We start from the raw sequence: 25745 nt of genomic DNA, 5'->3' as shown, positions 1-25745 counted from the left end.
TTCTCTAGCTGTGATCACACATTTGTGGGTTTTGGTCACTGCCACCTTTGATCTTCCCTCCCCAATCCCCGACTCCTTTTCTGACTTGGGGTGCTGAAGGAGACAGAGTAATAGGGGCTGCTGGTGAATAGGGTCATGTGGAGTATACTAACACTTATAAAGCACATGTATTTCACAGAGCTTCATTTCTAAAACCCCGTGGTTTCAGGTGTAACCTAATCTTTTAAAATTACATATAGAAATGTTAACCTTGCAAAAGACAGGAAACTTTCCCCAGGCTAATGTCTCTGTTGTGGATATAGAATTGTAACACAGCAAAGTTGCTGGCTCAAGGACAGACAAGTTACTTGATTGTTATGTAAACATACTAAAGAAATTGCTGTAGGGAAAGAAAATGTTTGCTAAGAACAAGCTTTTGTTAGTGGATTGACTTAACCTTTTGCAAATTGCATTATGGAATATCACTTTGTTACTTCACTGATGTTACCAGCTTCTATTGTTAAACTATACTTAGCCATTACTCCACTTATATTCCTTTTCTGTAACTTCCTTGTCTGGAGAATAAATATGGGGAGAGAACCTCAGTTCGTGGTCAGTTTCCCAAGGAGGAATGCCTCTCTCTTGAGGGTTCTGGGAGATTGGCCCCTTTGGGGTGTCTCACTGCTCAGAAGAGATGGGCTTTGAGTAATCTTTTTTTGCATCTCCATCACCCTGTGTGAGGCAAAAGTAACAGAGTCAGGTGACTACTATTCCTGGTGGATGCAGCTTTTGCCCAGATGCTAGAATGGAATGATTTTAGCTCACAGGAGAACCCTTTGCTATAAACTTGAAAAAGGTCCAGTACCTACCCCTCTTCAATGTTTGGAACTAGTAAACATAATGTCTCTTTAAATTTGAGAGCATGTCTCAGAGTTGCTGCCTCATTTCTCCCCATCCCCTGCTTGCTAGTGGGCAATGAGAAACCTTATGGGTGGCAAGTCTGATTAACTACTTGGTGGCAGGGAGCAGAAGCCCATGCCATGCCATAGCCCAGGCCTTGTTTAGGAAGGCATGCTGCACTGTTCTGTGGGCTGGTGTGTTCTTCCAGTATCCTCTGTTGACCCTCAAATGCTCCTGAGGGGGGAATCATGCTGGATGACATCTTTCATTGACCAACATCTCCTGGAAAATACATTTTCCTGATGGTGGTAGACACTCTTGAAAATGGCATGCTTCATCCCTTCCCCATCTGTACCAGCCACTGACAATCTATTCATCAATGAGATCATCCTCCACCATGCATTTAAAGCCACATGACCTTGACCGGGACATTCGAACATGTCTCCCGGACTTAGGAAGCAACATTCAAAATGTAAAATCTACCTGTCCTCTCCCTGCTATCCAGATGAATGACCGAATGGAGTGTGTAGCTGAGTAACCTACCTCATAATACCCACAGACAACTGATGTGCTTATCTCAACACTGATGAATTTACCCCAGACTTCACTCCACTGAGAACATTTTATCCCATAGCATTCGTGGATCTTGGCTCTACTATTTCTTTTCATCCCTGACCCCACTGACATTCCACTGGTCAGACCAGCTCTGAACAAACTGCAGATCTCCCCAAAGAACCTCTAAGTTACCCTCAAGTGGATCAATGACAGAGACTTCACTAATTGGCCCTGAACCCTGGGGAGCTCCAACTAAATGACACTTCCAGTGACTTTTCTTTGTGAAGGTACTGCCTTCTGGGCCAGAAGCTTCTATCTGTGGCAATGCAAGGTGTATTAGTGGGCTAGGACTGCCATAACAGAACACCACAGACTGGGTGGCTTAAACAACAGAAATTGTTCTCACAACTCTGGAGTCCGTAAGTCCAAGATCAAGGTGTCAACAGGTTCGGTTGGTTTTGAGTGAGCCCTCTCTTTTTGGTTTGCAGATGGCTACCTTCTCTCTGTGTCCTCACATGGCCTTTCCTCTGTGTGTGAGTATCCCTGGTGCCTCTCTTTGTGTCCAAATTTTCTCTCATAAGGACATCAGTCAGATTGGATTAGGGCCCATCCTAATGGTCTCATTTTAATTGAATCACCTCTGTAAAGGCCTGATCTTCCAAATAGAGTCACATTCACTGGTAATGTGGGTTAGGGTTTCAACATATACATTTGGTGAAAAGGGCTGGAAAGGGAACACAAAATTCTTTTCTGTGGATAAATCCTGTCATCTATAATGATTGACTCCATTAACCCAGTGAAATCCTACCCTCCAACCTGTGTCTTATTGACATTTTCCACAGTTTCAGGATAGGTAGCTGAAGTTTCTGGACACCTGACCTCAGCCAGTGAAAAGGTACTATTCAGAAGAACTGCTGCAGGATCCCACCTCCTACCTGAAAGAAGGGAAGCCTTCTATCAGGTGACCCAAGAAATGTTGGCCCTTCTCAGCCTGTGGGAAGAAATTTGATGAGAAGTCTAACCTGGTGGTGGTGTTGAACCATCTTATCCCCAACAGTGAAAGCACAAATCCTTTTCAAAGCTGTAGAGATTCTCATTTAATTGGTCTGGAGTGAAAGCTAAGCAGTTTGTGGACAGTTCCCCATGGGTCACTTGCTTTTCTGCACATTTTGCAAGCAGAGCTTGTGTTTTGTTTTTTCAAGGATGGTTTTATAGTGAACAGCCTTGGAAGATAAAGATAGTGTCTCCTCCTGGAGCAGGCAACAGGTTTGCTGTCCACTATAATAAAGATAACATCTTTCCCTTGGGCAAAGGTTGGGCAGATTTCCTTGTAACCCATTCTTTTTTTTTTTTTTTTCCTTTTTGTCTTTTTTACTGACCGGTAACGGGATCGCAACCCTCGGTGTTGCGCCCACACCGCGCTCAGCCAGTGAGCAGGAACCGGTCTCCACATGGGATCCAAACCCTCGGTGGGAGCACTGTTGCACTCCCAAGCAGCGCACTCTCCAGTGCGCCACCGGGCTGGCCCCTTGTAACCCATTATTAAGAAGTGGGGGTTCCTACTCACAGGGTTCCTCAGCTGTGACATAGCCCACTGACTGCATGTCTTTCACCTGGGCTACTCCATACTGCCCTATTGGTATTTGGGGACAAGGGCCATTGATGCAAGCATAAAATTCGTGTCTCTGACCCAGAAATCTCATGTCTTCTGCTAGGGTCTATGCAGGCTAACTTGTTAGCTTGCAAATAGAGTAAAATCTCAGGCCCTTCACAGTTCTTGATAGGCATTGGCATTTTAGAAGGTTACCAGGTGACTCTAATGAGTTGACACAGCTGAGAATCACTGTCTTCAAGGAATCTCTACTTATTCTGCTTCCTGTTAGATTGCTGTCATGAGATTTCTTTCACTGTCTCGACTAGTTTTCACTGTAGTTCTCTTTTTTGGGTCCAATTCTTGCTTCCTTGTCCCCTGGGACTGCTTCAGACAGTCCCTTTTTCCTAAGCCTGTTTTCATGTGAGCTGTTCCTGGTTCCTTTTTGTTCCACACTCCCGAACCACAGGCCATGCTCACCCTGTGCCCATCTCCACCACCACAGGCCAGTGGCTCTGGCCTTCCTCTGATCCCTACAGGCAGGGGAGGGCAGTTGGACTCCAAGAATTGAGGGTAAAGGACCAAGACACTGGTCAACAGAGAGTCACAAGCCCAGGGTAAGGAGTTTGATCAGAAAGAGATTAGCATCTTGGTAAGGAGAGAAAAAGGAGCATTTTACTGAAGCATAGGCTCTAAGGTTCTCACAACTTGTGAAGGTTAATTCTAGGTGTCAACTTGATTAGATGAAGGAATGCCAAGAAACCTGGAAAGCTATCTTTTCAGGTGTGTCCATGAGGGTGTTTCCAGCAGAGATTAGCATGAGAGTCTGAGTGGACTGGGTGGGAAAGACCTGCCTTCAATGTGGGTGGGAACCATCTAATCAGCTGAGGGCCCAGAGAGAGCAAAAGCAGAGGAAAAATGTGAGTCTCTCTATCTGCTGGAGCTGAGACAGCTCTTTTCTCCTGTCCATAGACATCAGAGCTCGAGACTCTTCAGATTTTGGGTTCCAGGGCTTACACCAAGGACACCGTTGGCTTCCTTGCTTTTGAGGTCTTCAGGACTTGGACTGAGCCACCCTACCAGCATCCAGTTTGCAGAGGACCTATCATGGGACTTTTCTTTACAATCGCATGAGCTAATTCCCCTAATTAATCTCCTCTCATATATTTATAACTTTAGAGGATTCATAAAGCAAATGTACTTCACAGGGCCTGGTTTTCCAAAGCCTTGCAGTTTCAAATATTGACCTTGCAAAGGATAAGAAATTTTCCTCAGGCTATAAAGTCTCTGGTGGAAGATAAAGATTTGTAACACAGCAAGGTTGCTGGCTCAAAGACAGACTAGTTACTGATTGATATGTAAAGATACTGGGAAGCTGCTGGAGGGAAAAGGAATGTTTGCTAGATCAAGCTTTTGTTGGTGGATCACTTAATTGTTTAACGGAATGTCATCTGACTTGTTTTTACTGAATGTTACCAGCTTCTCTTGTTAAACTTGTTAAACGGTACTTAGCAATACCCCCCCCCCATGTCTCTTCCTGTAACTTCTTGGTCTGGAGAATAAATGCAGGAAGAGAACCCCAATTCGTGGTTAATTTCCCAAATGGAAGGAATGCCTCTCACTTGAGGGTTCCGGGGGAGATTAACCACTTTGGGGCTTCTCACTGCTCAGAAGAGATGGGCTTTGAGTAATCCTTTGCGGCTCTGTCACTCAGGGGAAGTGGAGTGACAAATCCGTGTGGGGCAAAGCAACATATAACATATCCTACTGATTCTGTCTAGAGAACCCTGACTAATACACAACTCATTTTGTACAGTGGTGAGTATATTTAGAAAAAAAAAAGGACTTTTTATTCTTACAAGCTTGGCATCTCTTTGGTCTCTACAGTCTTTCAATTATAGTCAGATATATTTCCTAATTTGTATTTGTTTATCTTGCTACTCCTATCTCCATGTACTACTTTGCTTCCATTCATAAATGAGGATCTACTATGTTCCGGGCACTCTGATGATCAATAGGAAGGTAAAAGTCCATTAAATGTCATCTCAGACCTTACAAAGTGCCCTATTAATTGACAAGATGGACTCACAACCAGAAATTATAATATCTTCGTAGTTCTAGGGCAGACATACGAACAAAATGCTCTAAATAGCATTCTCTTTGTTTCTGGCAACCATTGTTTGTTTACTCTAAAAGATGCCTTTTACTTCTGGAGGAAGTCAAATGGACAGTTTTCTACAGAGAATAATGACCTGTGCAGTGACATGTGTAATGAATTCACAGTTTAAGATCATTTGTTATCTGGGGGTAAATATTGGCTTAATCAAAAGGATAATTACTAAACTATAAAATATACATGTAGGGCCGGCCCGTGGCTCACTCGGGAGAGTGCAGTGCTGATAACACCAAGACCACGGGTTTGGATCCTATATAGGGATGGCCAGTTTGCTTACTGGCTGGGCGTGGTGTTGACAACACCAAGTCAAGGGTTGAGATCCCCTTACCGGTCATCTTTTAAAAAAATAAAAAAATAAAAAAATAAAATAAAATATACATGTAAAAACTACTCTTTTATTTTCCTTAATAATTCTGGTTCTTTTTCCTTTCCTGCCCTTTTATTCTATTACCTTATTTGCCATCCTAAGTTATATCAGGATTTCAGGAGAGAAAAATGCATTAAGGTAACAAGATACACAAATAAAAAAAGCTCAAATGTAAAATTCACAATTATCTGCCATTTGCACTTTTGATATTTAATTTGATATTTAAACAATCTATTGTCCTGACTTCTTATTAAACTATAGAAATTCTCAGATACTTAGCATTCATTTTAAACCTCCCCTGCAGAGATAATAGAGAGAAAAGGATACAATGTGGTAGAAGACATTTAAAATTGATATGATGCTTCATGTTGCTTGTTACTGGAATAGGAAAAGCTTTTTAGCAAGACCTGCAGTTAAGGCACAGCTAGCACCATCATTGCAAATGGGTGTATGATGTAAGTTATTGAACACTTAAGAAAAATCAGTTCTGACCTGCATACTGCCTCTTGCCTCCAAGGTCAACGACACTATTTTCATCTCCTTTATCAAGGAGCTGGACCTCCTTCTCTTGTAAAAGCTGCGCGATCTTGATCTGTTGCTGTTTGACCCGGGTCTCAAGCAGGTGCACCTGGGCTCTTAGCCGTGCCTGCTCCTGGGAACAGTTCTCAAGAGCCTGCAAAGTAATGTGCATCTCATTTTCATGGAAAATAAATGCTGTTAACAATTTGGATAAGCCGATAATTCAATGTTGTCTTCAACTCCCATTTCAGAATATTGTTCCAACCACAAAGTGGTTCGAAAAGTTCTAATACTATTTGCTACTTGAAGAATACGAAATGATGGCTTATGCTAAAACTCCTGAATCAAGAAATGAAATAACATAAAATAATTAGAATGACTATCCTGAGTGCTTTATAGTCGTTGTCTCATTTGATCCTCATAACCATTCCATAAGGTAGGAATGGGCTTAATCCTGATGAGACTCCCTCATGAATACCTAGTGGTTAAAAGGAATCTGGATTCAAATTCAGTTCAAGGACTGGCTCTGAATCTCTGCATGATGCCACCAATGTGTTTCTAAACAGTAAAGTGCTTTACAGAAGTTAATTGTATCATTAGTATGTCAACTTCCAAAATAAATAAGGTTTTTGAATGACCTTCTGGTATAAGTATTCCAAAAATATAATTTAATGCGTGTAATCTGATGACATATGGCATCTTTATAAGGGATGCTGTTTTAGACCCTCATATCCCTGAGTATCTTATCCTCTTTATCTGTTGATGGAAATTCTACTGGAGTCACTTTAACTTTTTGTTCGTTATTTTTCCCCTCAGCTTCTTCAAAAAGGGGTGCAGCCTAAGTCATTCATCTTCTCTTAAAAGGCAAATAACCTTAGAATACTGCATGTGAAAGAATTTACCAGCTCCTCACCCACCAAACCCTTGACCTTGGTGTTATAACACGTCAGCTCCTTTCTAATGGGGCATCTGACTGATCAGAACTCTAAAGATACAGCAAATTCAGTAGGTGAACTAGGGAAAGTTGCAGAGGTGGGTTTCTTAGAAGAGCTACTGAGGCCAAGCAGCTGCAACAAAGGCTCCTGAGTACTCGGTTCCAGGAGAGTCCCTAGGAGTAATGAAAAGAAAGCTCAAGACAAATGTGTAACTTGACATTTCTATTTGCAACTCATGTCATGATCTCCTGGGATAAGTATAAATGTGTACTTCTGAGAAATTATTAATTTTAATATATAATTGCCTTTTACTATCTTTATACAAATTATTTCTTAAAATAATCATTCAATTATAGACAGATATGTTTGCCAATTTATGTTTGCATAACTTTCTGTTCCTATCTTTAAGTACTACCTTGTATTTATTCGATAAATATGACGACCTACTGTGTTCCAGGCACTCTGCAAGACAGTCAAAACAGCAAAATTAGATATCCTATTTTTGGCAAAGGAAAAGGGTATACTGCCTTTCTATGTAATTCAGACTATAAATTTCAGGAGCACAGAAATTCAGCCTCAAAATGGCAAAAGTCACAGAGCAATGGAGAAGCATGGTAGAGACTCCTCCCTTCCACCTCTAGGTCCAAATCACCACATTGCTCCCAGCTATTTCTCTAGGATTATTTCTTGTAAATTGCTCTTGGTAATCCCTCCTAGTCAGTCTTCGATTTATCCTGAGAGAGTTATTTGCTTAGCCCCTTGAGTCATACAGGCTAAAAAATGAACAGAAAGAATATTTTATGATGTCTGGAATCCTGTGTTGCTTTCCAATAGTAGGATATTGGCTGTGATATTGTTAAGTATAGTGGACTATGCAACTTAAAAACAATTGAAAGGATTACAGGCCAAGTATGCCCAATCTTTATGAGACCGTATATACCATTTTGAAACAGAATAGGGCTAGGCCTCTGACCCACACTGACTCCATTTTCCTTGCAGAGGGCACTTTGTTACTTTTCCCCTCCTCAGTCATGAGACCCCCAGGGCACATGATTACCCCATGGCACACCTTGATAAAATAAACTGAGATAAGAGGGGAACAGATTTCACTGAGTTGCAAAACCCCTTCCCCAAGGCTTGTTAAAATATAACTGTTAGCTTTATTTACAACTTAATCATTACCTCCCTATTCTTTATTTTCCTGTAATTGTAAAAATTAAGTTACACATTAACCTTAAGACCCCTTTGGGAGTTGCACGCAGGATGTTCCTGGAACTGACCCCCCTCTCAACCAGCATAAAGATATCAGAAATCATCACAATTGAGGAATTGCTTGGATTTAAAAACCCTTCCCCACCTTCTCTGGGGGTAGACAGCTTTTCTGTTTCTGATTCCTTCATACATAAGTCTATCTATTTTTAACAAAGCGTAGCTTGCCTTAAATTCTGCTGGGTACTTTGTTCATTTCTATAAAATTGAGAAGAGCCTAATTCAGTAACTTTTAGTAAGCTTATTGTTTAAGTAACTTAGGAGTTTTCTTTCTCCCAAAGCTTTGAATAAATGAGTATTTTTTCTTTTTACTCATGAATGGAAGAAAACAGAGTTCATTGTAGTTACTTTCAAATAATCTTATTAATTTACACTAGTAGTGTTCATATTGGAAAGCCCAAGGCCAATTTTAATTACTGTGGACAATTTTCAATTTCTAACATTATGTAACCAATGAAATAACCACAGTGAATTTAAGAAGATTTTACTTATTTGTTGTAAATACTGATTTTTTACTTTAAAAAGTTTTTTTTTAAGTACTGGTAAGTGCTACTATGTGCCAGGTGCTTTTTTCTTCCCCCACCCCTTTATGTTAAGTATTTTCAATGACATGTTTCTATAGGTTTTCTGCAAAACTGGCAAAAAAAAAAAAAAAAAAAAAAAAAATTCAGGGCAAAGCAGACATTATAAATACTATAATAGTTTTCACAATAAACTTACCCAGCTTTCCCTGCCCATTATCAGAGCAGTGGAGACAAGGATAAAACGGAACATCTTCTCCATTTTCCCCATTGAAAGAACTGCAAGAACCAAAAGAATTTTATAAACTTATCAGCTTTGAATTTTTCATGAGACCAGAGTTGGGTTAGACTCAAGTAGCTCTAGGAAGTTGGATGAAGCCCCAGACCATTCTTAATTTGAGTCTCCAAGGAAATTCTCCTGGACTTTCTCAGCCTTCTGTCATATAGAATGATGCTGAGTGTTACCTTCAATAGAATTGAACCTGTTTAATTACAAAAACAGAGGAAAGACTCAAGCTCTTTTAGTGTTCCTAATGTGCTGCTTGTACAATGGTGTAGAAAAGGCACAGGCTTCATATGCAGAAAGACCTAGGTTGAATCATTTCCTAGTTGTGTGAAATTAGGCAACGTGCTAAAATACTCTTGATTGTAAAGTGAAAATAATTGCACTATGGAAATTTTGAGATAATATTTTGTTAGCCTGGCATAAGGTAAATACTAAATGAATAGTAACTTATTTTGTATATGGAAGACCGCGTTTATTTTAAAAGGAAAAAAAGAAGGTGTTGGGAAAGTAGAATGGTTTGGTCAGGGCCCTCGCCTAGGGTCCAGTTGGGTGCGGTTCAGCATCCTTTGTAAGCAAATTGTGTGTGTGTTGTGTAGTTAGTTCACGTGCATGCCAATGTATCTGTTTAGTTTTGTTGCGATTCTTGTGTTCTTCAGAGAGAGAGGAGTTTTAGTGAAGCAGGTGGGCGGGCATCGGCCTGGGACTTCTGTCCTGTGCAGCCATGCTTTCAAACCTACGGCTTCCAAGGAACTTTTGGCCAGTTACCTAGCTCATAGACCTGCCTGTAAGGGGTCTGGTGACCCAGCCTGGCATGTGAAGGGTTTGTGACCCAGTCTGTGAACAGGCTTGAGGGGTCTGTGGGCTCCAGACCCAGCCTTAGCTCAACAATTGGCTCAGTCGGTGCAGGATTACCAGCAGGTAAAAGAGCACCACAACTGGCATAGTTGTGGTTGAGTAGCTTTACAATTGGCATCATGAACAAGAGCTAGACAATTGGCACTGTGAGGATTCCAGGCCTTAGCCTAGCCAGACAGAAAATTTTAACAAATAGAAGTGATGTGCATTGTTTTTCTCAATGTCTTGATGTATAGGCAATCTATCAAGATAATATAAAACTTTAAGCTCTGCTTAAAGTCATGGAAGAAAATTAACATTGCCACTTCTTGAGATTATTTTTTTAAATCAATCTTGAAGTTGTGAGTCTTGAAGAAAAATTTTGCTCATACTCAAAATAGCTTCTCTGTGCTGCCATAGCTGTGAGTTTTCATAAACTGTAGCAGGTAAGGAGCCTAGAAAAACAGAAAACATCTGCATAATCTTTAAATGAATTTTTGTTTGGAAAATAGAATGGTTTAGTCGGGTCCCTTGCCTCAGGGCCAGTTGGGGGTGGTTCAGTAAACAAATTGTGTGTGTGTGGGTTGAGGTGGTACACAAGCTTGGTGCTGCCACTTTGGCTGGACTGGCTCAGGTGGGTGTCTGCTCTACACAGCCATGCTTTCCAACCTACAGCTTCCAAGGACCTGTTTGCTGGTTACCTAGCTCATAGACCTGTGTGAGAGGGGTCTGGTGACCCAGCCTCGCATGTGAAGGGTTTGTGACCCAGTCTGGCCAATGGGCTTGAGGGGTCTGTGAGCTCCAGACCCAGTCCTAGCTTCACAATTGGCCCAGTCAGCAGGATTATGGACAAGTAAAGGAGCTCAACAAATGGCCCAGTCAGCAGGATTACGGGCAGGTAAGAGAGCTTGACAATTTTATACTGATGACTTCTGCTAAAAAAGAACTGGAATGAACTGGATTATTTATTTTTAGCCCATTTTTATTCTTATAGAACCCATTATCACTAGTCCTTTCATGTATCACTTTCTCAACTTTTATGTAATTAAGAAGTGGTTCCTAAAGTTTGCTGCTCATTAGAGTCACTCGAGGAACTTTTTAAGAAAATCTCCACACCCAAGGATTAAATCAAATGGTCTACAGGTGACAATTGGGGTTTGGAATTTTTTAAAGACCCCAGTTGATCTCAATGTTCAGCAAAGTTTGGGAAACAATGATTTAAGCACTGAATACATAATTTTTAAAAAAATCTATGCTGGGCCGGCCCGTGGCTCACTCGGGAGAGTGTGGTGCTGATAATACCAAGGCCACAGATTCGGATCCCATATAGGGATGGTGAGCGTGGTGCTGACAGCACCAAGTCAAGGGTTAAGATCCCCTTACCGGTCATCTTTTAAAAAAAAAAAACTATGCCCACAGAGTAGGTAATTCTCAGTCCTTCTGGGGTCAAAAAAACCAATGATGGTGTGGGAAGGCCATCTTGGGAAGCATTGCAAAATACAATGTGAATGTTTAGAATATGTGAAATTTGTGCATTACAGAGAGTAATGAACAGCCTGCTACTTATAACTGTATAATTTTACTTCACTCATTTTTTACTTCTGGTGACACTTTTTTTACAGCCTACCTAGAACAGTGCTACACTTTTATAAGCATCATCTTGCTTAATCCTCGAATAACTTTGTAAGGCAGGCGCTATTATCCCCATCATCCAGCTGTATAGATCGGAGCCATTAAGTTGCTTCCCTAAGATCACACATATGAAAAACCTGACAATTATGCTGAGGTCGTGCCCCCTCGAAGGCCCATGCCCCTTGGCAGTGCTCTCCAGGGCCCCGTCCACTGCTTCTCCTGCTATATGCAGGGACACAGGCTGCATAGAGCTATGGAGGCCCTGCTGCTTGGCCTTCTCCAATGGACGTCACTCTCACTCCTGAATATGGCTGTGATTTAGTTGCCCCTGAGTTACGCACTCCTCCCGAAGGACACTAGGTTAACTTAGCAGAAGAGGAGACAGCTGCACTAAAGCAGAAGCAGTCCGACGGAACGGTAGCATCAGCAAGCGTTTATTGATCAACAGCTTTCAGCTCAGCACTATGCTAGGTGCAGTGGAAGAATAAAATGTAGTTGCCTCAGCAAGAGAGTGTTTGGGGGAAGAAATGAAAATAAATATTAGAATGGAAATTTAAGATTATATAACTAAAGTATCCATGAAACCATACGTAATTGATATAAAACTAGACTTACCCAGACCACGTCTCAAGACAAAATTAATTACTTCCTCCGCTGTGATTCTCATAATACTACATTTACAGACCACTGTAGCATTTATGCACTCGGCAAGCATTGTTTGTGTGCATAATACGTTCCAGGAACTGTGCCAGATGATGGAATTACTGTTTGGCAAGTTTTTTACTTGTCTTTCTTCAACCGCTTCCCTTTGTCCCTGCTATTTTGCTTAGAATAAGATTTTTGAAGGCAAAGGCCACACCTTGCTAATTGTATCCCTAGAATTAAACTCATTGTGGTGACCCCAATAAAAGTTGAGTTGTTGCCTCTGCGGAAATTATTCCCCAGGAGACAAAATCCTCGGAGGGGAAAATGTGATTTACTTGCCAAAAACTACAGTCTGTTTGTACTGACATACTTTCCTCCTCTATTGGAAAACAACAGGCTAAGTGTTTGTGAAAATAGGTGTTAAGAAGGAGTCAGGGACTTTGGGTTGGATTGAGTTTTCTTTCTCACAAAATCCTACTAAAACAAGGAGTAAAGAAAATATGTAAAGATTTGAATTGACAAAGTCAAAGAGGAAGAGAGAGGAAAAACACCTGGCCTACGATGTCAACAGGTTTGTAAGTGATGAAAGCACGTGCGGGAGGTGGCAGAGCTGCTCTTGCTGAATGACAGGCAGCAGCAGAGGGGAGCACCGTGAGAAGCAAGCTCAGTCGCATCGCAGGCCACCGATGGGTGCAGGACCAGGACCGGAGTCACTGGCTAGCTGGGAAGGCAGGGTGGAGGTGAGGGGCTGATCCTCACCTAAACCTTGCATGGCCAGGGGAATGCTGCTTCTCCCACCCATCAGTTTCTGTTGAGATTGAGCCAGAGAAGCTCCAGGTGGTAAAGCAGCAGGAGCACTGGGGAGGGGAGAGACGTTGCTCACAAAGGCTGAGACTTTCCCAGGCTACTTCTGTCCCTGTAGCCAAGCAGCCAGCTCTGTCCTCCTCCCACCACCTTCCAGGCCAGAGAACACGGGATTCCTCTCTAGGGAAACGGAGTAGCCACATGGAAAAGATCTTCAGAGACTGACATTGGGGGATACTCTGACAAAAGAGCCTTGTCCTTGACTGCTCATTCTCCAAAAAAGTCCACCGGTTGGCAAGTTTCATTTCAAGCACAGGGGAAAGGTATAGGCATAATATTTTGCTTATTTTTTTCAGAGGAGGTCTTCTCTCTGAAGGGAGGCCTATTTTAAATTTCATTCTATGTCCATATTTACTTAAACAATCTAAAGAGAAATACCAAATTTCTATATTACAACACTGGGCAGAAATCCATATAATACTTGATGCAATTAATCGACTGTGAAAATATATAATTTTCTTGTCACAACTTAACCCCTTTACCCAACATTGTGAACAAAATAACCAAAATGTATGGAAAGAGGTGAAGTGTGGAGTAAATGACACAGCTAAATGGGCAAAGAAATTAGATAAAACATAAAAACACATACAGTTTTTCATTACAGAGAAGCTCTAATAAGGATCTGTAGACCCATTATTTTTCAGTACGTCATCCTTTTTACACATTCATACCATATAATTGGTAGCAACAATTTAGGAGAACTCTGGTATATATATATTAATGAACAGCCTGCTACTTATAACTGTATAATTTTACTTCACTCATTTTTTACTTCTGGTGACACTTTTTTTACAGCCTACCTAGAACAGTGCTACACTTTTATAAGCATCATCTTGCTTAATCCTCGAATAACTTTGTAAGGCAGGCGCTATTATCCCCATCATCCAGCTGTATAGATCGGAGCCATTAAGTTGTTAATTTTTAATTTTTTAATTAATTAGTGAATTTAGTTTTTATGTATGTATGTATGTACTTATTTATTTATTTAAAGATGACTGGTAAGGGGATCTTAACCCTTGACTTGGTGTTGTCAGCACCACGCTCACCCAGTGAGATAACGGCCATCCCTATATGGGATCCAAACCCGGGGCCTTGGTGTTATCAGCACCACACTCTCCCGAGTGAGCCACGGGCTGGCCCAGAACTCTGGTATTTTACTCTTTCTATTACCTCAGTAACTATTTTTCTTTAAAATTCAGTCATGTATTGAGTACCTACTTTATGCCAGGTGCTGGGTATACTGGATACTTTCATATATAACTTATTAAACATACTAATATATTAAAATATTAGATTATATTAAAATATAGAAAAAATGACTTTAATTGTGCCATTTAAAATGTTTTTCAGTGTAGAAAAGAGACCTCACCCCCCCACCATGTGCTTTTATAGAGAGTAGACTGAGGTGAGAAGAGACTTGCAAAGGAACAGAGTAGTTAATAAATGAGAAGAAAAGATGGAGAAGTTTGCTGCCAATTAGTATATTCTAATTACTATCAATTAGTATTTTCTAATAAAATATTTAAGGATTATTTAAGAAAAACTTTTCTAGGTAGCATTTATTATTGTCATGAAAGATGAAGTCATTCCCTTTAAGATGTCAACATCGACTGTCCTAAAGAGGCATCACTTACAATGCAGTAGTATCCTAAACCTTGCATTTGCAGATGTTGAGGTCATATCTACAAACTGAACAAAATTTCAAGTTGAAATGAATACCCTAAACCAAAGACTTCTGATGCGACAAGCATACACATTTTTATTCTGATCCTGGGGGTAGTTTCATGTTTTTTTTGGTCTGGGAGTTCTTGGAAGGATCTGTCATTGTCATTGGTCCATCTGTCCAGATTTTGTTTGTGAAGAAAGAACATGCAGAAGAGTAACTTTTCACTACAATTACAATCATTTACTTTAGATATATATGGAATGAAGATATTTCCACCTTTCAAAGTGAGCATAGCAATCAAATACAGTTACAGTAAGGCTTATTTTCGTATAGATTTAGCTATACCAGTGGTTTAATCTTGTTCATTTAAACATAACTATATCTAATTAATGCCTAAAAAAATACAACAAATCTCTAAAACATGTGCCTCCTTTCCTCCATTAGAATGAAAGAAAAAAATGAGAGAAAAAAAAAGGATCCAATTACTTTCAACACAACACTCCATAAATCACATTTGAAAAACAGTATTGGTCATCAATATATCTGTCATTGTCTGTACTAAACATCCATAACTTCGAATTGTATTTTATTGGAAACTTATGGCCTACTTTTCCTAAGAATAGCTGAGATGGTGAGAAGAGTTTCCTAAAGATCATCAGGATGGAAGACCCGAGCTTGTATTATTTGTTTACAAATACATATAATATTTTCCTACTTGAATCATAAATATCTTGAAGGCCTATGTTTTCTGCTACATTGTCAGCCTTCTGAATTACCTATCCTTTTTCAAAATAGAAAAGACAATTATCCTTAGACTTTACTACTATTGATAATTCTCTCCATTAACATATTACTAAATATTATTATAAAATTGTGGTAAAATTATGATTTTTAAATTTTAATTTTAAGAAGAAAAATAAATAAACCTCCATAGTGTAGAAAATATATATAATTGAAAGCAGGGACTTGAACAGATATTAGTATGCCAATGTTTATAGCAGAATTATTCACAATAGCCAAAAGGTGAAAATAATCCAAACGTTCATCGAGAGATGAACGGATGGACAGAAAGTGGTGTATACACACAATGGAATATTAACCCTTGTCAAAAGACAAAATTACAACAAATTTAGTTTAAAGATCTAATTGGCTTTTATTTGAGGCTCTCCCGCCGAGGGTTCGGATCCCACATACAGACCGGTTCCCGCTCACTGGCTGAGCAAGGTGCGGGGGCAACACCGAGGGTTGCGATCCCGTTGCCGGTCCCGGTCCGGTGCGGGGGCAACACTGAGGGTTGCAATCCGTTGCCGGACACGGAAAAAAGACAAAAAAAAGAAAAGAAAAGAAAAAGAAACAGGGAACAGAAAGGATTGGTTGTTTCAGAATGACTTTCCTTACAGGGCTAAAACAGAAGGGTGTTATTATCATGCAGCTCAGGTAACTGGGCCTCTTCTTATTGTGAATCTTCTGTTTTGGGAAAAACTGGCCTGTTTCAAAGTTCAGTTTGATTAAGTGGCACCTAGCACGAGTGACTCCATTCTGGTTTGGTCTGGTGTGTTGGAGCCTACTGTAGGAGCTTGGTGACGGTTGCACAACAGTATGAATGCTGTGTCTTTCAACTTCTAAATATGTGATCAGAATTTAACCCTTACTGTGGCTGAATTTTTTCTTTAAACATTGAATAGTACAACAGGTTAGATTAGTTATAAATCAATAGTCAGGGATTTTATTAAGAAGGAATAACCATTATTTAAACTGAAGTACAGCAGGAAAAATATATTTGTAAAGAAGGGTTAGAAAAAAAAGACAATAACAGAAGTAAACTAGAATGGGAAAGTTTCAACGTACATTTTCTGACTATTCTTAGGTAAAGTCTTCTAATCCCTACCACTAAAAAATCACCAACCTATAGTATGCTTTACTGTGTCTTCCTTCACAATAAGAGAAAAGTGTTTTAATAATGGCAGAGAAAAATTGCTGAGTGGGCCTTTTGGGAAAATTTGTCCCACAAGGATACCAGCAGGAGGCATGGCCTGGGGCATTACACACAAGTGGATTAGCCAGTCAGGTAAAATGTACCTCTGCAAGGCTGCAATATTACATTCAAATCATCAAGGGGAGAAGGGCTGGAAAAGTGAGGAAAACAGTCATCTGTAGCCATATTGTATTCGTGTCTGAGAATCACTAAACTCTAGCAGAATGTAATTGGCCGCCCTATTTTATTTCATAAACCTCCCAATGAAAATAACACAGGGATGCCTAGTGACTTGCCAAAGGCTATGCAGTCTCCTCCAAATCTCCTGGGCTACTTTTCTTACAGCCTGATTGATTCTTTCTTACTATATGAGCTTGAACTATAAGAAATAGCAGATGTTTGGACTTTTTGGGGGGGGTAGCTGGCTAGAGGGATATGAACCCTTGACCTTGGTATTATAATACCACACTCTAACCAACTGAGCTAACCAGCCAGCCCTTTTTTGGCCTCCAAAAATGGCAGTTTCATATGCTTCAAATTACTGCATATTGGTTAGATAGGGAGAACACAGCTGAAATCATTACAGCCTTTTATGGTAAAATGAATGACAAAAGACACAGGCTGAAAATAAAGTATTTGTGGCTTATTTAATAAGAGAAAAAACAAATGAGCAAAAACCTGTTTTTATATGAGTGCTGCCTCCTATATTGATACATTAAGTGTATGCCACTTAAAATACGTAAAAAAAAAAAAAATTTGCTAACACAAAGTCAACACATGGAATCTCTTGGATTGGCCTTAATCTAATCTTCAGGATGCCTTTAGAAGAGAAATTATATATTTTTTTCTAAAGAAAGTTAAGGGCCGACCCCGTGGCACACTTGGGAGAGTGCGGCGCTCCCGCCGCAGGCTCGGATCCTATATAGGGATGGCCAGTGCACTCACTGGCTGAGTGCGGTGTGGCCGGTCACAAAAAAAAAAGACAAAAAAAAAATTAAATTAAATTAAATTTTAAAAAATAAAGAAAGTTAAAATAGTAAAGCAAAGACAAGGAAAGACTATACATTCAAAATTATATAACATCCAATCCCTTCTCAACACCTCTGGTCCAAGCTACTATTGGAAGATTCTAATGTTCTAAACCAGAACATTTTTGAGAATTACACTGGGACAACAGTCTAAACAAAGCCTTGTCAGGGGATATATCTTCTTTCCCACTGCTCTGCCATGGTCCCTTTGCTCTGGCCACATTGGCTCTGTTCCATGTTGGTGGAACACACCAAAATACACGTACTTCTCAGGGAAATAGCACTGACTGTTGCCTCTACCTGGAATGCTCCTCTCCTGAAATCTCCACGGTTTGCTCCCTCGTATCCTTTAAGTCTTCGCTTAAATATCATATTCCCAGAGATACCTTCTCTTATTACCACATATAAAATAGCCACCGCTACCCCCATCCATACACCCCATGTCTCTATTACAATGGGTTAGATTTCTCCTTAGCATTTATCACCAAATGTCATAAAATATTATATAGCAGTCTCCCCTTATCTACAGGGCATATGTTCCAAGACCCCAGTGGATGCCCGAAACTGAGGGTAGTACCAAACCCTATGTATACTATGTTTTTTCATATACATACATACCTGTGACAAAGTTTAATTTATAAATTAGGCACAGTAAGAGATTAATAATGATAATAAAATAGATCAATTATAACAATATACTATAATAAAAGTTATCACGCTTGTGGCTGTAACTTTTGCAGTCTGAGGTGTGACAGCAAAACTAGCACAAATATCTTTTTCCTTTGCAATTTCATGTATAGAAGATTTGTTCTTACTGTACATCTGAGCAACCTTGGTATACAATTTTTTCTGCCCCTTTTCACTTTTAAAAAGCTCTTCACGGCTTCTCTTTGGCATACCAAATTGCCAGCATCATTATTCTTGCGCTTTGGGGCCATTACTAAGTCAAATAAGGGTGACTTGAACACAAGCACTGTGATACCACATCAGTGGATCTGATAATCCAGATGGCTACTAAGTGACTCATGGGCAGTCGTGTAGACAGTGTGGATCTGCTGGACAGATGGATGATTTATGTTCTGGGTAGGACAGAGTGGGACAGAGCAAGATTGTATCACACTACTCAGAATTTACAACTTATGAATAGTCTATTCCTGGAATTTTCCAATTAATATTTTCAGACCATGGTTGACTGAGGGTAATGAAACCACAGAAAGTGAAACTGTGGATGGGGGGTCGGGACTACCGTACAGATCTCCTCGACTTACGACGGGGTTAGGTACTGATAAGCCCACTGTAAAATTGAAAAATTGTAAATTGAACCATCATAAGTTAGGGATCGTCCATATATGTGTTTATTTTCTGCCCACCCCCACCACCGTCTACAAATGTAAGCACCATGAGGTGAGGGACTTGATCTATTTTATTTGCTGCTGTAGTCTAATGCTTGGTAGGTAGTTAGGTACTGTATTAGTTTCTTAAGGCTGCCATAACAAATTACCACAAACTGGGTGGCCTAAAACAACAGAAGTTTATTGTCTCACAATTCTGAAGTCTGAAATCAAGATGTGAGCAAGGCCATGTTTCCTCCAGAGGCTCTTGGGATAAATCCTTCCTTGAGTCTCTCTTCTAGCTTCTGTAATTGCTGACAATCCTGACATCCTTTGGCTTGCAGCAGTATAACTCCACCCTTTGTTGCCATCTTCGCATGGATCTCTTCCCTTTATGTGTCTCAGGGTCTAATTTCACTTTTCATATAAGGACATTGTTTTAGTCCATTTTGTGTTGCTGTAACAGAAATACCTGAGACTGGGTAATTTATAAGGAAAAGAGGTTTATTTGGCTTACGATTCTGGGACAGCAGCATCTGGCATGGGCCTCAGGCTGCTCTTCCTACTCATGGTAGAAAAGCAGCAGCAGCCGCCAGGTACAAGCAGATCACATGGCGACAGGAAGCAAGAACGAGGGGGGGGGAGGTGCCAGGGTCCTTTAAACAACAAGCTCTCTGGCGGGAACTAATAGAGCGAGAACTCACTCATTACTCCCTCCTCCCACAGGAAGAGCATTAATCCATTCATGAGGGATCTGCCCCCATGACTCAATCAGTTTCCAACACTGCCACATTGGGGATCAAATTTTCACATGAATTTTGGAGGAGACAACGCATCCAAACTCCATCAGACATCAATCATTGGATTAGCACCTACCCTAATCCAGTATAGACTCATCTTAACTTGATTACATCTACAAAGACCCTATTTGCAAGTAAGATCACATACCTACATAATGGGAGTTAGGATTGAACATATTTTAGGGGGCAGGATTCAACCCAGTATAGGTGCTCAGCAAAATGTTTGTTGAATGGATGAGAAGAAAACTTGTAAACCTGAATTAGAATCTTCAGAGGGCTGGCCGGTTAGTTCAGTTATTAGAGCACAGCCTTGTAACACCGAGATGTGTGTTCAGATCCCCACATCTTTCAGCTGACAAAAACAATGAATGAGTTGTAGAATTTCCTAGTATATGTTATTGTAATTCTATAGTTGCTTACTGGAGATCAAATTCTTTTGTGTGTTTATATTTATTAGATGTCCTTATAAGATCCCCTACATTCTCTTCAGCCTCCCAGCAATAACTAAGAACACTTAATAAACCATGCCTTTCATAAAGTTTTTCATGATTTGCAAATATGACATTTTTATGTGTGATAGCTTATTTTGGTTTTATAAGAGATATTTGAATTTATAAAATCCTAAAAGAAAATAAGTAAATGAAAACTTAATACCTAAGATATTTAAAATTTGGCTATCTCACTGGGCTAAGGCCATTATCACTGCTATCTCATAATAAATTTTTAGTGTGACTCATGTTTTCAGTTGGCAATAAACATACTTCTCAAGAAAAATTACAACAGCTATGCTACTTAAAAAAAAAAATCGAAGTCATACTCCTCTGGTCTTATTTATTTCATTTTAAAATTTACCATAAAGCTCAAGTAGTAAAAATTTTTTTAAAAACCCTCTGCATAATGGTGATTTCTTAAACATGTAATCAATTACATGGTCATAAGCATATAATCATAACTTTTAAAAATATTATTACAGTGGGCCAGCCTGTGGCTCACTCGGTAGAGTGCGGTGCTGATAACACCAAGGCCACGGGTTCGGATCCCATATAGGGATGGCCGGTTCGCTCACTGGCTGAGCGTGGTGCTGACAACACCAAGTCGAGGGTTAAGATCCCCTTACCAGTCATCTTTTGAAAAAAAAAAAAAATAATAATATATATATATATATATATATTATTACAGAAAATAAGAAATAAGAATAATTGTTTGATTATAAGCAAGCAAAAGATAGAAAAGAAAAAAAATTTTTAATAACATATATAGAGATTTTAAAAGTAGAAAGTATCCAACTGAATAACAGAAAGAGGCTCTCAAAAATAATGAATTTGATCAAGAATAGGGCATTGCAATGAGAATATGCATGCCATAATAAATTATGTGCATATTCAGGGAGATAAAGGAAGACAAAGGTTTGTAACAGAAAAATGATAGAGGTTTATATAATCATTTGGGAATAATTAACCTTGGCTACAAGAACTAATAACAAGGGAGATGCCAGTCCGAGGTTGAACAGGTAGTTGCTAGGCAGGTGTCCTTGCAGAAGTATTTTTTGTGTAAGGTTGCAACGGCCTTTGTGAAAGGTCATGGTTTTGCAGAATCCTTTGTGATAGTTCTTGTTATCAGGCATATGAGGGTACCTCAAAAAGTTCATGGAAAAACAGAATTAAAAGATAATATGAATCTTTCCAGGAACTTTTTGAAATACCCTCCTTCATGGCCTTCCCCCGTTCTATATTATTAGGGTTTGGTTTTGTATTTTAACACAATGACTCCATTTTGAATCTGAAAATTTTCACAAAAGCGTTATTCCACAAGGCTAGAACACAAAATATAATTAAAGGAAGTGAGATCATCCAGTCAAATATCATCAACACTTGAGGAAACGAGGCTGAGAGGAAAAATTATTTGCTTAAAGAAATAAAAAAGGCTTTCACTAAGTGTATTTACACTAATCTTGGAGATTAGTATAAAAATTTAATATAAATACCATTTACTTATGACTCCAACTCAAATTGTTCTTCTGACTGAAGAGAACCAATACACTGTATTATTGATTAAGCTTTTTATTTGATAAAGGGAACTGCTAAGAACGAGTAGTAAAAATAATGCCACCTTTTTCTTATGTGTTAGCAACCAAATCATGATTTCAATCTACTTCAAGCTATCAGGTAAAATATTCAGGAGTCAAGAACCAAAAGTCACGAAGATTTTGTGCTTTCCAAAATTTGCTTTAATGCTATCTGTTAAAATTATTTTTTATTTGGTTCATCAAGTTCCCTTATGCATTTGTGGGGTCAAGTTCTTTATTTCAAAAATGAATAAATTAGCTTAAAAACTTAAAAAGCTTAAAAAGTTACATTTTGATTCTGGCTCTTGCATGAGTGTAAGTCTGTTTTGAAAGTGCTCTGGGAGATGCACTTATACATAACATATATATTTGTGTGTATATAAATTATATAACATTATATTGTAAAGATAAAACATATAACTATTGCTTAGCATTAGATTTGATAGAAAATAAAAGGCCTATGAAAATGTTTTGACAGTCTCTGTCTCTTGGTGTTCTGAAATTTTCATCTCATTGCCATTAAAATAATCAAATATGATCTGTCCCAGAGAAAGGAGGCAGCCCCTAGTCTGGCAATACTTAAACAATAAGGATTTCAAAATGTCATTATATATATATTTAAAAGTCATTACATTAATTTGACTATCTTTAGAATAATTCCTGAGAATATGTTCAGTTCTCTAAAATTTTCTGGTGTCCTCATTTGTAATTCTAACCAATATCTCCTACAACATTGAAGAAATGTTTTTTTACGTATTAAGAAACTTGCTTTGAAAATCTGGTTTCCATCATTCATTATAGTAAACCATTATTTGTTCTGCAAATCTGGCTTGTGGTAAAGTTGTATCAAATTATTCAGCTCCTACACAATTAGTTGTATTTCTTTTGTAATGTTTTTGTTTTAGGCTATTTCAAAACTTTTAATTATTATAAAGTTAAAAAATTTTTTTCAAATGGCTATTCTTTGATGGACTGCATTATTTGATATAAACTATTTTAAGACTATAAATTCTAATTCCTTCCCCACTGCATTTTTAAAAATTACTTGATTACACTGCATTAAATTTAAAGACACACCACTGCTAAATTTGACTGGCTTTTTTTAAAGAAGTAAATTTAGAGATAAAAATATTAAATTTTGAAATGAAAAGTTCTACAGCTGATATGTAACTTATAAAAACACAATTACAAAAGTAAATTAGTAGCAAGTAAAAATTTCAAAAATGGTATGTTTTGGGCCGGCCCAGTGGCACACTGCTACAGTGCGCCGCTTGGGAGCACGGCGGCACTCCCGTCGAGGGTTCGGATCCCACATACAGACCGGTTCCCGCTCACTGGCTGAGCGAGGTGCGGGCGCAGCACCGAGGGTTGCGATCCCGTTGCCGGTCCCGGTCCGGTACGGGCGTGACACTGAGGGTTGCGATCCGTTGCCGGACACAAAAAAAGACAAAAAGGAAAAAAAAAAATGGTATGTTTTAAGTGAGCCATTATAGAATGATACAAAATAAAAGAAATAAAAAAGAAGGAAAAAGTTATTGAACAAAGCATGTTTAATAGGTTAGCATCCACAAATGGACTATAACCTCAATGTAAGATAGTTAGTTAAAAATTTACCCATAAATACAACCTTAGAGACTCCTCTTAGGTTTTCTTCCAATTTTTCCTCTTTTTCTGAAAATAGAGTATAATTGTACCTTTGTTACTTATCTCAAGAATTTATACTCAATGAAAGCCTTAAAAAGCTAAATACGCTTGATCACCACATAGAAGAAATAAAGAAAAACATTTCCAAAGTTTTTACTTCTGATATGAAAATTATAATACCGTCCATTTTCTTTTCCATTTTCTATGTTGAAACTGCGAATCCTATCATTTACTTCAAACTCCCATCCGATTCATCCAAAATATAAAGGGACTGGAAAGGATTTATAATTCTAAATCTCTTTTCCAAGTTGCAGAAGCAGCCTTCTTGCTAGTCAACCTGACCTCTCTGAAAAGCCAACAGTTGTATTAAGCTCTAGGAGAAGGTGGAAAGAAGCCGACGGTTGTTTCTTGAATTGTGATTGCTATGCCTGTGCAATACATGAGCGTTATTATAATCATGTCAAAAGTGCAGAGACATTAAACAACTTGCCTAAAGTCAGAAATGAGAGACATACCTCAGGCTCGGTCCAGACACTGTGCCTCCTAGGATCCTCTAACTACATTCAGAATTTGTAATTGTTTCCCCGTTATTTGATTAGAAATAGGGACAATGTTGATTCTGGCTTTAATCCAGAAATACACATGAGGAAATCGGTTCAACTAGAAGAAAAACTAAAAAAAAAAAAAAGGAGATTCAAGGACAAATCCCAATACTCTATGTTCCCTTTTCTCCCTATTTGAATGAGTTTTTATGAAAGATCCAATAATATATCTTTACAAAGATACAGATTTTTTAACCTCTTATTATTGTGCTCATCCAGAGAATTTTTGTATTTTTACTTCAATAATGCTCAATTGAAGATAAAGTAAAACCAAAGTTCATCTGAAGCTTTGCTTTGTCAATACTAAAGATAATAAAAATTGAACCTATAAAGCTACGAATTAAAATATTTCAACTCAAATATGGAGAGAAGCCAATTTTTCTTAGTTATAAAAAATGCACAGGTTAATAATTGCCAGGATGAAATGGTCAGTTTATTTCATCTTTTAGAAAAGCAGAAGTATTCTCTGAGGTGCAAAACTATGAAATTTATGTGTAAGCATCAAAATTATACTCTGAAAAAATTGTTCCTTTTGTTTTAAAATCCTCTAGTGGATTTTTTAAAATGTGTAATAGGTGACTTGTTAGTGCAATTAATCATATTGTGTAATAGTTTGACTGGAAATCCAGGTTCATTGTTTTATTTTCATTCTGATGTAACTCAAGCAGTTGTTTGCTATTTGTTTTGTGGTCCCCACTTATTAACTCAGATTCCTGTAAAATGCCAAGGTTGTGTTTTTTTCTATTCTTTGTTTTTCACTGAACATAAGCATTGCTGGTGTTTGGCTTTCCCCTTAAACGTTTTCCTGTCATTCATTCATTCATTCAGGAATTCTGAAGCTTAAAAGGAAAAGGTAATCTTGATGACTTTCTGGAAATAAAAAAAGTAAGGCTGGAGTGATGTATACATACAGGAGAAGTGGAAATCATGCATTCATAATTGTAGAGAACTCAAGCTACTGACATTAAACTTCAAAAGCAAAAATATGGTAATTTGATAATTACCTTTGTGGTAAAATGAAATATTTTGAAATACAAACCTATTTTTCCTCCTTGTATCCTTTTCGCTTTCTCCCCTGTCAAGCAATTAATAAGTCCCATGTTCACGCCTCAAAGGAAGGACAGTAATATTAATAACAGTAGCTAATACATGTGACACACTTATTATGTGCTAGACACGTTAATTTTATTAACTCTTTCAACCACAACAGCCCTATGAGCAGGTAATATTACTATCTCCATTTCACAAATTGGGAAACAGAGACACAGAGGTTTAAGTGACTCTCTCAAGGTCACATGGCTAGCAAGAGGCAGAGCCAGTATTCAAAAGTAATCCAGCTCAGAATCTGTGTTATTCACTATTAAGGGTCAATTACACTGTCTATCAAGGACTTGGCCAGGATCATTGCCTCTGGAAAAACCTGGAGAAAGCTAATCACACGATAAGGACATAATCAAAGGTCAATGTTCTGTGGAGGCATGCCAAAAACTGAACTTGCTGGGAGTAATATTACTTCTTTAGTGCATAGACACATTGTCAGAACACTGTGGAAGAACCATCA

At 38.7% G+C, this 25745-nt stretch overlaps 1 protein-coding gene across 1 annotated transcript in view; it reads right to left on the bottom strand.

The window, feature by feature from the left end:
• Nucleotides 1-24160, bottom strand: part of FGL1 (fibrinogen-like 1) — a 38069-nt gene extending 13909 nt beyond the window's left edge. The window contains exons 1-3 of the mRNA XM_008572382.1: nt 24073-24160; nt 9012-9091; nt 6061-6241 (exon numbers count right to left, since the gene is read on the bottom strand). Coding sequence (XP_008570604.1) covers nt 6061-6241; nt 9012-9083 — 253 coding nt within the window. The 5' untranslated portion in view covers nt 9084-9091; nt 24073-24160. The remainder of the gene's footprint in view (nt 1-6060; nt 6242-9011; nt 9092-24072) is intronic.
• Nucleotides 24161-25745: the final 1585 nt, after the last annotated feature.

Source organism: Galeopterus variegatus, unplaced genomic scaffold, assembly GCF_000696425.1.
Source record: "Galeopterus variegatus unplaced genomic scaffold, G_variegatus-3.0.2 Scaffold778, whole genome shotgun sequence".
NCBI lineage: Eukaryota > Metazoa > Chordata > Mammalia > Dermoptera > Cynocephalidae > Galeopterus > Galeopterus variegatus.
This window is presented reverse-complemented; position numbering and strand designations above follow the sequence as displayed.